The following is a 15,571-nucleotide window of genomic DNA, read 5'->3' as shown; positions in this document are numbered from 1 at the left end:
CCCAGTCTAACTTCAAAAGCTGTCTCACTTTCCCTTTACTATACTGTTAATTTTCTATCCTCTTCTACAGGTATCACTTTGGATTCCACTCCCAAAATTTGGCCGCTTTCATGCCTTTGCCATCAGCTAGGCTATGCAATACATGGCAAGTAACCACAACACACTTTTGCATATGAAGGTGTAAGCCCTGCTGGTATTACTGAGGTGAACGAGGAATGTATAGCCAGCCATCAGCAACTTGTGCATGTTTAAGGTAATTCTCATTTTGTGAGGTATCAGATCTTACATTTTTCATTTTTCGATGAATAAGTCTGAAAATTATTTCACTGTAATACTAAATACATCATAAACCTTATACCATTATCACCATTACAGAGTTTCTTGGGATGCATACTTATGCTTGCACATAAGTGTTTACCAACAATATGTTTACCAACAATGAACCTCAAGCTAATTAGTTAATAATTTCCAAGCAGAGACTTACTAATATATTTTAATATTGGTGTTACATAGGCAAACTTCCGATTGTTTGGAACTTTTCCTATAGCATATGACTTTTTGAAAAAAGAGAAGTCAAAGATTTCATTAAACTATTTTTTGTTTTTTCAAAGGTCTTGCTTTCTCATATCTCTCAAAAACAATGGCCTGCCCCTCTTAAAATGGATTTCCATTTCCTCTAACTCTAACATTCGTCTCCTTTTCACTTTTTCCCCCACATCTCTTGCCCTTTTTTAAATTTCATTTGAGGCCTGACCTCCAGGAGGATCTATCTGTGATTAGAGCCTTTGAAAAAAGGAAAAAAGAGACTAAAAACAGCATTCTATGTTCCTCTCTAACTCTGACTCATTACAAGTTTTTCAACCTATTTTTAATATCATAATTGTATCTACCATTAATCATGTCCAGATGAAGACTACAGATGAATTTTGTTTCTAAAACATACCTGGTTACATCAAACTTCCTTGCCATAAGAAACTTGATAGCAGTGTTCCATGACAGAGGTCCCACGTTCCTTGAACGTCGCAGCTCATTCACTTGCTCCACAAACTCTTTCGTCGCCTGTTGAGTAAGAAATAACACGTTTACCTTTAAGAGCCAATAATAAATACATAAATGAAAGATAATGCTTTGAAAACTGCAATAAATTTCTCAACTAAAAGTTAAGGAGTGATATATAATTAAGGATTAAATTCAACTGCCTATATGAAATTTTTCAAAAAGTTTCAAGGTTAGATCTGAGTTAAGGGCTAACCACACAGCACTTGCAAGTTGTGGCACTTAATAAAATGCCAGCACATCAGATTGTAGGATTTCACTCCAACTAAAAATAAATATTCTAAACATGCTATATTTCATGAAAAGATCAGCTTGTGCATGTTTTACACAATCTCAACATTCTTTACAATGATCTAGTTTTACCCTGAACATTTCAAAAGGGAAACAATGCTATCACAATCCATTAAACAATTATATTTTACCAACAACATAAGCAATATGGTCAAACTTCATAACCATCATAGTTTTGCAAATGGAATTTAAATGTAAACGACAAATTACTCTGCAATCCATTAGCATACTCTTCATAAAATAATTTGCATCATAAATCTTTTTAGGGTGTACAATATATATACTAATCTCCCTTGTGAGATGAAGGAATTTGCAAACATCAAAGAGCAAACAATTATATGAACTTAAACAAAGTTCACCAAACAATTTTGACTAAGTGGAACAGTACTCAACACAATATTTCAGATGGTATCAACAGCTCCCTTCATTTTACTTTAAGTTATGATGCACTACATACATAATACAGTCGTGCAACACATCAAATGCATAGTCTTTTCAAACTGATGAATGAAAGACAAATGAAAAAATGCTTTCATTACACAAGAAAAAACAGCAAACCAACATATAAATATGCATGCAAAAGGTTATCAAAAAAGTTGCAATGATTAGTATAACCTGTCCTTCTGGAAGATGACAGTGGAAATAAACAGAATTAAGTCATAAGGGACTTGGGATTCTCCTCGGAAAATAATGGTGAGACTTACTACATGATGTAACCTTCTACTTTACATATATGATAAATCATAGTCTCATCGTTTTCCTAAAAGACCTCAGTCCTTTGTTTGTGTAAAAATTGTGGAGTTATCAGCCACAAATGCCCTGTCCTGAAAATGAATGAAAGCAATAAGAATCAACTTCCTGAAATACTGAAGGAACAGATATATCATAGTCTACAGACAGAAAATCTCGGAAGACATGGACCCCAGCCTACATTACATATCACATCCTGATGATATGACAATAAAAGACGGCATTGTCAAACATCACCAATAAGATCACAATGTGCTATTTACACAATATATGCAATAAAACAGTGCAAACATCTAAGCCCAAAACGTTTTAGTTGAACTCATTACCAGCAAGTATAAAAAGCCATACTACACATCCAGAAGAGAAATGCAATAACTTGCATGTATTTTCTAAAAAATGTACCCAAACACTCCGACCAATTACACAAGTAACAATGCAGGTGAGCCTCCAAAACCAGTGTCAAAGGTAAGGGTATGACCTGTTACCAACATAAAAATACCACAGAAATACCCAAGGATCTAAAACATAATCATGAAAAATGAAAAGGAATATGAGAGAACATCCTTCTTTCATTATTAATTGTTGATAACTTAAATATATTTGACTAGCATAATCAACCTCTTGCTTCACTAGCCCAAGAATTCCCATAAAAAACTTGCAGAATTTTTCACAAGTTAACTCAAGATAGTTTTATTCTTTAAATACAGGCCTGGGGTAACATGGGGAGTGGGACTAGTTCTGTTTTATGTTAAACGATGGCAGCACACAAACTCTTTATATACTGCCAGCTGACTGGTAGATGAAGACTTACATTAAAAGCAAAGAATTTTCTACTTCAATTTGCATTTCCATCCACTTTTCACCCTTAGTTATTACAAAAGCATAACCTTCTATTACCAAGGGGATTTTCCGGAGGAAATGGTTACATAAACATTACCCAGCCTGCCATGTCACCATTGAAGAAAAAAAATAATTTCTTTTTTATTTCTGGCATTTCATAGCCTACTGTGAACTCAAAGTTGAGAAACACTGTTCAATATCAACAAATGCCTCTTTGTTGAAAGTATGAATAAGATAATGCATAAAACTATCATACTAGGGTTTTCAATTGTACGTTTGCCTGTGGAACAATGATTCATTACTTCCAAGCTATATGCCCACAAAAACAGGTCAATGTACTCTTAAAACACTTCACAACTGTACACCTTAATGCTTGATATCTGTGTCCACTAGAGATCTAAGCATACAAGAGGTGAACATTTTACAGTCAATGACAAGATCCTTACTGCTTCAAATTTGAAACTCCTCAACTTCACCTTCCTCCACACCTTAAATACTGAGAGTGAATATGCTCAAATTGTGTAAACTTTACATTACACATTAGTATCTATGAACTAAAGCCGAACATCTTTTTGATCTTGAAACTATTTTCACTTAATACTGATTTTTTCCTACTTGTATTTAAGAAAATATTTTCAATTGTAGCTTACTTAATATATGTAGATAATGGGGCACATGCTATTTGGGTGTTAAAATCATCTACAAAATCATAATGTCTACGATGGCCTTTGTCCTAACAAAATGTGAACTTTCTTTTATGTCATAAGCCTTCTTTTCACAATAACGTAACTATGTTACTGTGTTTCTTATCTTGGAAACTATAAATTCCTTGTTAATAATCTAAATAAGCATTGTTCTAAAACAGCCTTTATCCCATATTTAAAATGTTGGTAACATACTGTGAGCTCTATGAGTTAATGTGAATGGATTAACCCACAAGGTGAATCTCAGCTTACTGGTTTGTAGTTCATTTGTCATTATTAACACAAAGTTTTTCTAATTACCTACTGTATTTCATATTTTCAACTTCTCACATGTGCAAGGGTTACATATTACATTCTGATTCTGCATACCACTGGAAACATACCACAAAATGAGAATCATTAAAATCCAAGTATGAATGATTGTTCAACTGCTGCCTTTGTTACCAGTCAGAACAGATTCTATTGCTATCAATGAAGCTGCTGCTGCTATTGTGTAACATTAGTTCTTATCATGTTTCATCATTTAAAGCTTTAACCATAAGAACATTAAGAGCTCATCAAAATTTGAGGAACAGAACGTTTTAAATATATTATACCCAGTAACAACAATGGTTGCATCCTCCTGAGACTCCTGGACCCATAGGGTTACTTCAGAACCATTTGAGTATTGTACTTCAGAATAATAAAATACTATCTTGTATGTAACCCATAAAGTATATTCAGTAGTTTTAAAGAAGTGTTAAAAATCTACTTCTTTAAGCAACTACACATATTCAACTATCATTTCTTCCAAATAAACATACTTTTGTATTCGTAAATGTACACAGCTGACCCTAGTAAAACAACAATGAAGACTGCATAAGAACCTAGTGACAGTATTTAGCATTATGTACTAGATAATTGAAAAAGTTTTCCATTTCCAGCTATATAACATGACTCTTGCCAAGTCATAATGATGATACTAGTGCATTCTTTTATCAAAATAATCTTTGCAAATTAGAATACACGAAGGGAAGGCTGAAGTTTTGGTCTCAAAGTGTCCCTTTCAATTAGCCCACGAGAGCATAAATCTGCTAACTCTTGTAACTGTAATGTTTCATTTCATGCAATTTCAATTCATGTACGGTGAAATACTAAAGAATAGTACTATGAAGCAACTATAACTGGTCATCACCTTCCATCTTGGTCATAGCAATCAATTATTTGTGTGTGCAATTACTATTTGTGTTGTGGGGAGAGAGTTTTATATTCATGTTGTCCATATATCTTAATCTTGATGTATGTACCGTATCTTCACTCCTCACACACGCCCCAGCCTAAGCTAGGTGCCGTTAATCGACCAGCCCCGTGGGAAGGATGCAACCAGATTGGATGCAGGCTTAATGCCACCTAGGATTCAAACCCATGCAGGTCTAACCCCAGGCTAACAATAACTACTACACCATGGAAGCACATGCATGCATACTGACGCACGCGTGTGTGTGTGAGGTTGATAATTTGCAAATATGAATGGCCTTTCAGCCCAAAATTGTCTGTGTGCAGCATGTGGTTTTGAGTATACATGTGTCTACTGGGAATGAGTGTTTGCAAAGTCTGGATATACCAGGTGGTGCATGCTGCCATGCATATGTGTACACCTGAACATATTGTACTGTCCAAATGTAAAGTGGAACAAGTCAGAAGACATGTGCATGAATGAGGCTGCTGACGGAGCCTGCCCATGCACGAGATATAGTGGATGGCAATGGGAGAGTGCTTATGGGTGGGTGGCCAGCATGCTAGTGGCAGCTGTGCAGGACCAAGGCAAGGAGGGAGGCAGTGCTTGTGGGTTGGTGTCCAACGTACTAGTGCTTGCCACAGGCAGGTGGCAGTGGCATCCACCCATCGTTGCTATGACAACCACCACACCCCCACCACCACTATTCTCACCAAACATCACCTGCACTCTCACCACCATCCTTACCCACCACAGTCCCAAACCATCCCAATGTGCACGCTAACACCATTCTCCCCTACCACCACCTACACTCGCCACCATTGTTCCCACCCACCACCATGTCCACACCACCACCAGTGTTCCCATCCACAACGACTACATTCATTACTACTATCCCTACCCACCAATAGCAACACCATCACCACAACCAACCCTAACCCCTACCCTTCCCTCCACCACTAACCATGGCAAATGGATTTCAAAGTGACAAATGCAAAGAAATAAACTTTAGTGCTAAAAATAAAACTGATGAATACAAACTGTTCCATAAATCATTTGGTTATGTAAAAGAAGAAAAGTATCTCTGAATGATTTTCAAAGAAGGGCAACCAACCTAATCCCTGCACTGAGAAATAAACCTTACGAGAAAAGAATCTAAAACCTAAAATCACCAAACTAAATCAAACACAGACTCAAAGGTGATCTAACGAAAATTTTCAAAATACTACTCGATTTCCACAACAAATAAATAAACGTCAACTCACATATTCAGAGACCAGAGAAAGGGGGAAAAAATGTCGGGGTGGGGGATTCTAGTAACATGGGCATTTGATTTTTCAACTGTAGTAATACACTCTGGATTAACTACTTAAATACAGTACATACACATTATCAATACCTTTAACTACCTATCCTTCTATATCTCTGATGCCTGTTCCCTTCTGGAACTCCCTCAAGGGAGTGGCTATGGCAGTTAATCAAAGCTAAACAAATCCTGTACTTCAATGCTATCTGTTATTGTTAAGTAATGCATCTTCAAGAAAAGTTTCTTGCAACTTTGTTTATGGGTGCAGAATTGTTGAAGGACTCTTCCTATAACACTTTACAACACAATTTCCAGGGCAGTATGTTTTCTCCATATTCTACGGAGTTTTTTCTTGTCTTTTCCTGCCAGCAACAGCAAAAGGGGTAGAGAGGGTGGGGAGGTGTCTTCTGCTTTATTATCCTGTTTCTTTTATGTTTTTGGTAATAATGAGCTGATAAACTTGTTATCTACCATCAAATCTCTTTGTTAACTGTGCATCCCATGTACTGCCATGCACTCCTACCAGCCACCACCATCACCATGCCAACACTGCTTGCTGCTTCCTCAACCCCTACAACTCAATCCCTACTGCAATGCCATCAACACACAACACACACACACAAAAGACACTCACCCATTACACAGTGTATGACCAACATTAAACAATAAATTTACAGTAAACATGCCTTACTTCCTCCTGCCCCTGATACACATGTATTAAACAATGCAATAGTAAGATGACTACCTTACAATACATGAGACTCTCTCTCTCGCTCTCTCTCTCTCTCTCTCTCTCTCTCTCTCTCTCTCTCTCTCTCTCTCTCTCTCTCTCTAACCAGAAAGACCAGAATCCAACAATCAACTTAACCATCGCTCCCACCTAAAAGCACATCACACAAAGCATCAGCAAGATATCTCAACTTACAATTTAAAACAATACCTCAGTCTCAACAGTACTTTTTATTTTAAAACTAAAACTTTGATTAAGCAATATATATTCCAAAGTTCTGGAACACAATAAAATTTTTCTAGGTTTTTAAATATACAATTCTAGAAAAAAATAACTGCAAAAAGTAAATGCCATTCAGATAAGCACAGAAGCCAACATGTAAGCCATTTTTTGCAAGCATTTCACATAATGATACACTTCATGCAAGCCTCCAACACACTTCAGTCAAGCAAGAATTTGAGAAATAACAAAAATATCACTGGTATAACAAGAACTAAAATATCACCAGGTCTAACTAAAACAAAATATCACTGCATCTAATTGCAAATAATCCAATGTACTATATATATTTCAGTAGCGGAAAATTCTACAAGAAGGATAATGCATTATGAAGAATTCTCAATATGGGCCTAGAATAAGCAATACAAGTGTGGTACCAGCATAAGAATTCTTAACATGAACTTCCAAAGCTCTTTAGTAAGGCAGTGTCAGCAAACAAGATAAATAAGCATAGAAATAGGCGAGTGATGACCAAATAACAATGCACAAATTAGATGAAAAATCAGATATGTATAGGACAAAAGGTTATTGATAAAGGTCTTAGAAGACATGTTTAACAATCATGAACCCTTCATCATGACGGTATACCGTGTAAGCAAGATGGTGCAACCATTGATCATGTTGGTACAAACCATGAGCATAAAGGCTCAATCAGTTGAGCACGACAATGCGACCCTTGATCCTGACTATTTCGACCCTTGAGCACGATGGTTGGCCAGTTATGGCTTGGACTTGGCTGTTACGGGTTATGTCAGTAACCTGCCCATGGTATCCAAGGAACATGCAGTCATGTTCAACGGTCGTCCCAATATGCTCAGGGAAGTCAAATTAATAACAGAGCACAAGTGAATGAATCATGAGGTCAAACGACTCTGCTTCACACTCTGTCAGATGACCTATAAAACGCACTGCATCAACAACTGTTTGGTAGCTACATAATTATATCGGGGAGAAGGAAATATAGCAACAGGGTAAGACCACTAGCATATGATATACAAGAATTAAAGAAGCTGTTGGAAGACTAGCTGTGAGGGTCAGGCCTTAACAGTGAGGTACATTACGGAGTACTGCCCCAGGCCATGATGGTACACAACGATACACTATTGTCCCAGTTATGATGGTATACATCAGTGCACTACTGTCCCAGTCATGACTGTATACATCAGTGCACTACTGTCCCAGTCATGACTGTATACACCAGTGCACTACTGTCCCAGTCATGACTGTATACATCAGTGCACTACTGTCCCAGTCATGACTGTATACATCAGTGCACTACTGTCCCAGTCATGACTGTATACATCAGTGCACTACTGTCCCAGTTATGACGGTATACATCAGTGCACTACTGTCCCAGTTATGACAGTACACATCAGTGCACTGCTGTCCCAGTCATGACGGTATACATCAGTGCACTACTGTCCCAGTTATGACGGTATACATCAGTGCACTACTGTCCCAGTCATGATGGTACACATCAGTGCACTACTGTCCCAGCCATGATGGTATACATCAGTGCACTACAGTCCCAGTCATGATGGTATACATCAGTGCACTACTGTCCCAGTTATGACTGTATACATCAGTGCACTACAGTCCCAGTCATGATGGTATACATCAGTGAACTACTGTCCCAGTTATGACGGTATACATCAGTGCACTCCTGTCCCAGTTATGACGGTATACATCAGTGCACTACTGTCCCAGTCATGATGGTATACATCAGTGCACTACTGTCCCAGTCATGACTGTATACATCAGTGCACTACTGTCCCAGTTATGACGGTATACATCAGTGCACTACTGTCCCAATCATGATGGTATACATCAGTGCACTACTGTCCCAGTCATGACTGTATACATCAGTGCACTACTGTCCCAGTTATGACGGTATACATCAGTGCACTACTGTCCCAGTCATGATGGTATACATCAGTGCACTACTGTCCCAGTCATGATGGTACACATCAGTGCACTGCTGTCCCAGTCATGACGGTATACATCAGTGCACTACTGTCCCAGTCATGATGGTATACATCAGTGCACTACTGTCCCAATCATGATGGTATACATCAGTGCACTACTGTCCCAGTCATGACTGTATACATCAGTGCACTACTGTCCCAGTTATGACTGTATACATCAGTGCACTACTGTCCCAATCATGATGGTATACATCAGTGCACTACTGTCCCAGTCATGACTGTATACATCAGTGCACTACTGTCCCAGTTATGACGGTATACATCAGTGCACTACTGTCCCAGTCATGACTGTATACATCAGTGCACTACTGTCCCAGTTATGACGGTATACATCAGTGCACTACTGTCCCAGTCATGATGGTATACATCAGTGCACTACTGTCCCAGTCATGATATATAAATCAGAACATTTCTGTCCCAATCATAACGGTACACATCAGCGCACAGTATCATCCCTACAATACAACTGCAGTATCATCCCTACAATACACCAACTACAGTATCATCCCTACCATACAGCAACTACAAGATCATCCCTACAATACACCAACTACAGTATCATCCCTACCATACACCAACTACAAGATCATCCCTACAACATAGCCCCTGCAATACCCTGCAAGCGCCGGGGCTCCGCCCTTGGTGACAAAGAGAAAGCCCGACACGTTCCATCATGTGGTGGCGGGGAGGGGGTGTCCTGGCGGGCGCGCGGCCTCTTCCATGCATGACGCAACACCTCTACCACTATGCATGAATCGTGACACTGCCACCACGGTGAATAATAAGCCCCCAAAACCATCACCACTGTGCACAATGCGTCCCACCACCACCACCACTGTGCATGATGAGTCCCAACACCACCACCACTGTGCATGATGAGTCCCAACACCACCACCACTGTGCATGATGAGTCCCAACACCACCACCACTGTGCATGACGCAACAATAACAATGTGCATGACGCATCGCCACCATTGCACTTGACCCGCCCATCAGGGACGACCATGATATTCCAAAGCATCATTAATCCGAAGCATCACAAGTCCACAACTAAATAATAGGAAAGTCCTACATCCTAACCCAGAATTAGGTATGTATCCGTAATTCTAAGCTCCTAAGCACCTTCTCTTTCGGAATAACAGTTCACCAATGCGAAGCATCTCTGATGCTTTGAATATAATGATACCGGATCTGTGATGTTCCGGTACAACGAAGTTTCGGATTATCAAAGAAAAAAAAATGATGCTTCGGATCTATGGCGCTTCGGACCTATACGATCTTTTGGAACGATGGTGCTTCACAGTAATGTTGTTCCGAGTTTACAATACTTTCGAAATAAGGAAGCTTCGGAAATATGAGGTTTCGGAAAAATGATTCTTAGGACCTACGATGTTTCAGAAAGATGTTGCTGCTTCAGAATCATGAGGCTTCAAAAAATGTTCTGAAAATAATAATGCTTCAGAACAATGATGCTTCGGAATAATGTCGTAAAGGTGTAGGTGGAGAGCCACAGTGGGCGGCCAAGGCACCACAAGAGCCACAGTGGGCCAAGATACCATATGAACCACTGTGGGCCAGGGCATTATACCCAGGCTTTGTATCCTTATTAACCAAGTAATTCACTACAAACGCCACAAATGGGTATCATACCGATGATGGTCCTCTCCATTATAACCAACCTTACATTATATATATATATATATATATATATATATATATATATATATATATATATATATATATATATATATATATATATATATACGAGAGAGAGAGAGAGAGAGAGAGAGAGAGAGAGAGAGAGAGAGAGAGAGAGAGAGAGAGAGAGAGAGCAGAAGACCTACTAGCCTAGAATGAGGATACTGCAAAATTAGTGGGATATTCCCCCTGGCAATAGCCACCTACTCTGCAGTAAGTTCTACAATTAAGGTATTCATGAAACCAGCAGGGAACTTCCCGGGTTTTCAGAGAGTGTATGTGTAAGGAAGCTCTCCCCCCGCCTTGGTGTGAGACTCTTGTCTTCTCTAAGCTTTAACCCAATGTTGGTGGCTATCGGATGCTTGTGCGCGCTGTACTGCGTTATCTTTACGAATATCTAATCTTGTGTGTGTGTGTGTGTGTGTGTGTGTGTGGAAGGGGGGGGGGGGGTATAAAAAAATTAATGAATCATTCCATAAGCTTTGCTTCAGTGGAGAAAATAGTTTATCAAACCTTCCCTCATAAGGCAAATCTCTCTCTCTCCTGGTTCGAATACTTCTATCCTTGTCTCCATTCTCAAATCCATCACCATTTCTTTCGGGCCATCAAAAGACCACACGCTCAAGACGTCCTATGAGCAAAATCTGCAGTCAACATGGCGTGCGATGTATCGTAGTACAAGTATCTTGCTAACACTCCTAATAACTAGAGGGAAGTCCCTTAATATGGCTGGAGACGGGTGCGGGAAGAGGAAAGGCAACCCACTGATTGAAAGAACATTGCTCTGACGAGAAAGAACAATAGAACATCGAGATAACACTGGGATACGCCACTACAGACCCCATACAATACGTTACGATGCTCCGGGAGGTCTTCTACCCCTAAATCAGGGAGTCCCAGACCCAGCTCCTTTCAATGGTTATCTTGAGCAGGCGAGACAAAGGCTGAACTGGTCGTTAACCTGGCGTCCATCATGACGGGATGTCACAACACTAACAGGTGTGCAGCCTTCAATAATGTAGTCATTATTGGTTTGATTCAGAGGAGCCACCGTGTGAGACTCGGACACCAAGGCTGGATGAAAGCGTCCATCCAGCAGGCAGGGGTAAACAATTTCAGAGGACGAGCCATCCGTGGACACAATAATCCCACATAATCACACTGCAGCCCGCTCTACCCACCAGCCACCACCAGCAGCCACATTCCACCACATAATGCCCGCCACCAAAAGCGACCAATTACTTTGTGCAAGGAGAGCAATCGATCAGCACCACCAGCCTGTAAGGAGGGAGGGAGGGAGGGCCAGCTGACTCTAAGGGGATGGGGGACAGTGGGGGAGGAGGGGGGGGGGGGGGAGTGTCAGCTGACTGTGGAGGATGGGGAATGGGTCAGGTGATTGTGAGGGAGTAGTGGGTCAGCCGACTGATGGAGGTTGGTCAGCTGACTGGTAGCACAAGTCTTCGGTCGGCTCTTCACTCTCTCTCTCTCTCTCTCTCTCTCTCTCTCTCTCTCTCTCTCTCTCTCTCTCTCTCTCTCTCTCTCTCTCCCACCACCACGGTGATACGTCACTGTGCCCCGGCTGGGCGTCATCCCCACCAGTGTAGCCACCGCCGCCCACCAGCAAACGTGCCTCCCCCGGCTGGTCGTCACCAGTGGTAACACGAGGAACGTATAGTTTTTGCCGAGTATCAAGTACCATCAGGACCTCCTGCCCTACCCACCCCCGACCTTCCTGCCTGCCTGCCTGGCGCACCGACGTCAACCCGACCTCTACTTGACAGACCTGGGCATGACACTTGTTTAATGTGACGTCCATAACACTGTCACATGGCAGTATGCTCTAACCTGTCCCTCACAAGCCGTCGCACATACAAAAAAAAAAAAAAAATAATAAAAAATAAAGCAACACACCCAGAAGCTGGAAGTTCGGGTTCGTTCGACAATGACAAATATACCAGTTTATGAATCAATTACATCCAAAGGCCGAAAAGCTAACGATAATCCATCCAGTCAAGACGTGATGTAAGGAACTGGGGTGTCGAAACAAGTCCTCCCGCAAACACGATGGGTCTTCCTCACACTAATATTGTACACAGCGGTGGGGCTGCTCCCGCCGCGGCCTGCACGACCTGGGATGAACACGACGCGGCTGTCGTGCCAAACTGCAACCAGGTGGCGAGGGGTCTCTGGTGGTGTAGCAGCCCCCTCCTCCTTCTCCTCCTCCTCCCGCAATGTCGGATGAAGTTCAAGTAATGGTTGGGGAGAGTCGTGCCTCTTCACAGGTGGTGTGCGAGGGACCGAGAATGACCGTGCATGCCTGCCAGCATGACCCATGATGTGGTAGACGGGGAGGAAGGCCATGCAGGGGAGGCAGGGGCGATTACTGCAGAATGCATTCATGGCGGCTTTGACCACAACTCCGCTTCATTCACTGTTCTTTAGCAACGTTCACTTCCATCGCCGCTTTCAACCGTTTCCTTATTTCACGTCATCACAAACATAAATAAATATACCTCTTTTCTTCCGCTGGGTTTATCTTCACGTGTGTTACGGGTCTGGAGAGAGGCAAAGCTGGAGTCCACATGTTGATCCTCGGCTGCTACAGAGAAGGCCAGGCACGTCCTGTCTGAGTGAAGGCCGAGGACGTACTGGAGGGTTCAGCGAGGCGCCCCTACCAGCCCTGACATGACATGCTCATGACCCAGCTATGTGTCCTTCCTTCTGAGGCTTCATGATGAGGGACCTCTGGTGATGGGCCTCAGGCCAGGAACCCTCGCGAGGGACCTCTGGCAACGTGCCCCCTGGGGGCTGGGGACCTCCAGTAAGGACAACGAAGCCTGTGTTGTGACGATGCTTGCATGATGACAGCCATGTAAAGATCACACCACACACGAGTGTTGTCACACTGGTACGCGCATATCAACTCGGGTGTAATACTGGTAAATGTATACATGAAAGCTGTGATGGTCTTCCTAATCTGAAGTAATAGGGTAACTAGTGTATTACTGATGCAGAGAGAGGGTGTAGATACACTCCATATTCATAAGGTAGGTGTATGGACGGTCCATATTGAATTATCAGGGATGTTTTGTAGCTGTCGCTATACAATGATGGGGTGCATTAATGGTGTCTATACAATGACGGGAAGTAACACTGGTGTATAACCTGTGCAATGGCAGGGATGTAGTAATAGTGCACATAATAATGAGATGCAAGGGTAATGCATATACTACAGAGGGAGTGTTACAAGACAATATATTGCCTCATAGATTTCTTGTTATTCTGGACTCGGTTGCCTCCACAGCTCGGGTATGCGATCAACGTTCGTCGTGATTAAGCGGGGGTCAGTCACGCTTCTCAACGGGGGCCGTAATTACCTATCTATACCGCACGAGGAGGGAGTTTTACATTCGTGGGGGCCCGCATCTCGAACATTCTCTCTCATACAACTTCTTACATTTCTGAACGCCATCTGCATTAAGTACGTCTTCAGTCATTTAATTCCATTCACCCACTACTCTAACATTAGAAGTGTTTTTTCTATCAAATATCAAGCATTATTTCCTGGCATGTCCTCTAGCTACTGTATCCCTATATCTCTTGAAGAATACTTCACCGTCTACGTCAACGATCAGTTTTAAAAACGAATGTGACGTGATTAGTTCAGCCCTTAATCTTCTCTCTTCCAAGGAGGACAAATTCAAAGACTTTAGCCTTTCCCTGTAACTCTGCTCTTTTACTCATTTGTTGCTTTCTTTTTGGCCTTCTCTACTAATTCTTCGTTTCCTTAGGTGCGATGACCAAGCACGAAGAGCATATTCCAGTTTTGGTTTGTTGAATAATTCCTTATCCATAAACTTTGAACGCCATTCTAACATCTGCCAGCAGACAGTTGGTCTCCTCAGCTCTTCTCCAAAGGCGAGACTCTGGAGAGAGATAATGGACTATGCTAATTTCCAAGTACTTCACACACATTCCTGCACCTTGGGTCCTGCTAGATTATAATCATATCGAGGCTTTCTTTCCCTGTGACCATCGATACCCCACACTCATAACTGGAGTTTGTTTAGGTCCCCTTGTAAGATGATGCAATCCTCCACGCTCTTCTCTTCCCCCCTGACCTCTGCATCATCAAACACACTCGGGCAAGACGGTTACATAGACGGGTAGTGGTCCCAGGAAAGAAGGGCGAGGCACTCGGCTGGTGACCTCGACCCATTTGCCGAAGGCTCCTCTGGCATGGCTCCTTTGTTCCCTTTGTGATTAAACCTTCTTTGTTGAGGTTCTGGTCTACCTAGTTGTTTCTTGCTGTAGTATCCATGCACCACACGTTAGGCAACTCTGCTCCTCCGGTACGTTTTTTTTTTTTTTTTTTTTTATTTCGGAGCGGATCCCACAACTAGCCCTCCATACATCCACAGGAAGTTCGCCCCCGCAACACCAGCTCCTGACATTTACACCATCTCTCCGGCATCCTGGCTCGGGACTTTGATGGCTCCGCCTCGCCTCGCGTCCGAGCTCTCGTGGTCGGCAAGAGCGTCTCTCTAAGCTTCTGCCGCAGACAAGCTGAAATATCTCACCTGTGAAGGTCATGACTTTTTTTTTTTCAGGGTCTCGCCAGGAGATTCTAGGACGTGCGTTTGCAGTGTCTGGGGGCGTCATCGATCGATGAGTCTGACAGTAAGTCTGGCGCCAGCCACAGGTGATGACGTGAGG

General features: G+C 41.9%; 2 protein-coding genes across 2 annotated transcripts in view; one reads left to right on the top strand and one right to left on the bottom strand.

Moving 5' to 3' along the window:
- l(3)87Df (lethal (3) 87Df) overlaps positions 1-897 on the top strand; it is a 52,237-nt gene extending 51,340 nt beyond the window's left edge. The window contains exon 5 of the mRNA XM_071676798.1: positions 71-897. The gene's annotated coding sequence lies outside the window, so the exon portion shown is untranslated. The remainder of the gene's footprint in view (positions 1-70) is intronic.
- Positions 1-15,571, bottom strand: part of LOC139756894 (tyrosine-protein phosphatase non-receptor type 9-like) — a 189,478-nt gene that overhangs the window by 21,725 nt on the left and 152,182 nt on the right. The window contains 1 exon segment of the mRNA XM_071676788.1: positions 944-1,059. Within this exon segment, the coding sequence (XP_071532889.1) occupies positions 944-1,059 (116 nt within the window).

The sequence above is a fragment of the Panulirus ornatus genome, chromosome 23, assembly GCF_036320965.1.
Source record: "Panulirus ornatus isolate Po-2019 chromosome 23, ASM3632096v1, whole genome shotgun sequence".
NCBI classification, from domain to species: domain Eukaryota; kingdom Metazoa; phylum Arthropoda; class Malacostraca; order Decapoda; family Palinuridae; genus Panulirus; species Panulirus ornatus.
The sequence above is the reverse complement of the archived record's forward strand: the minus strand, read 5'-3'. Positions and strand labels throughout refer to the sequence as shown.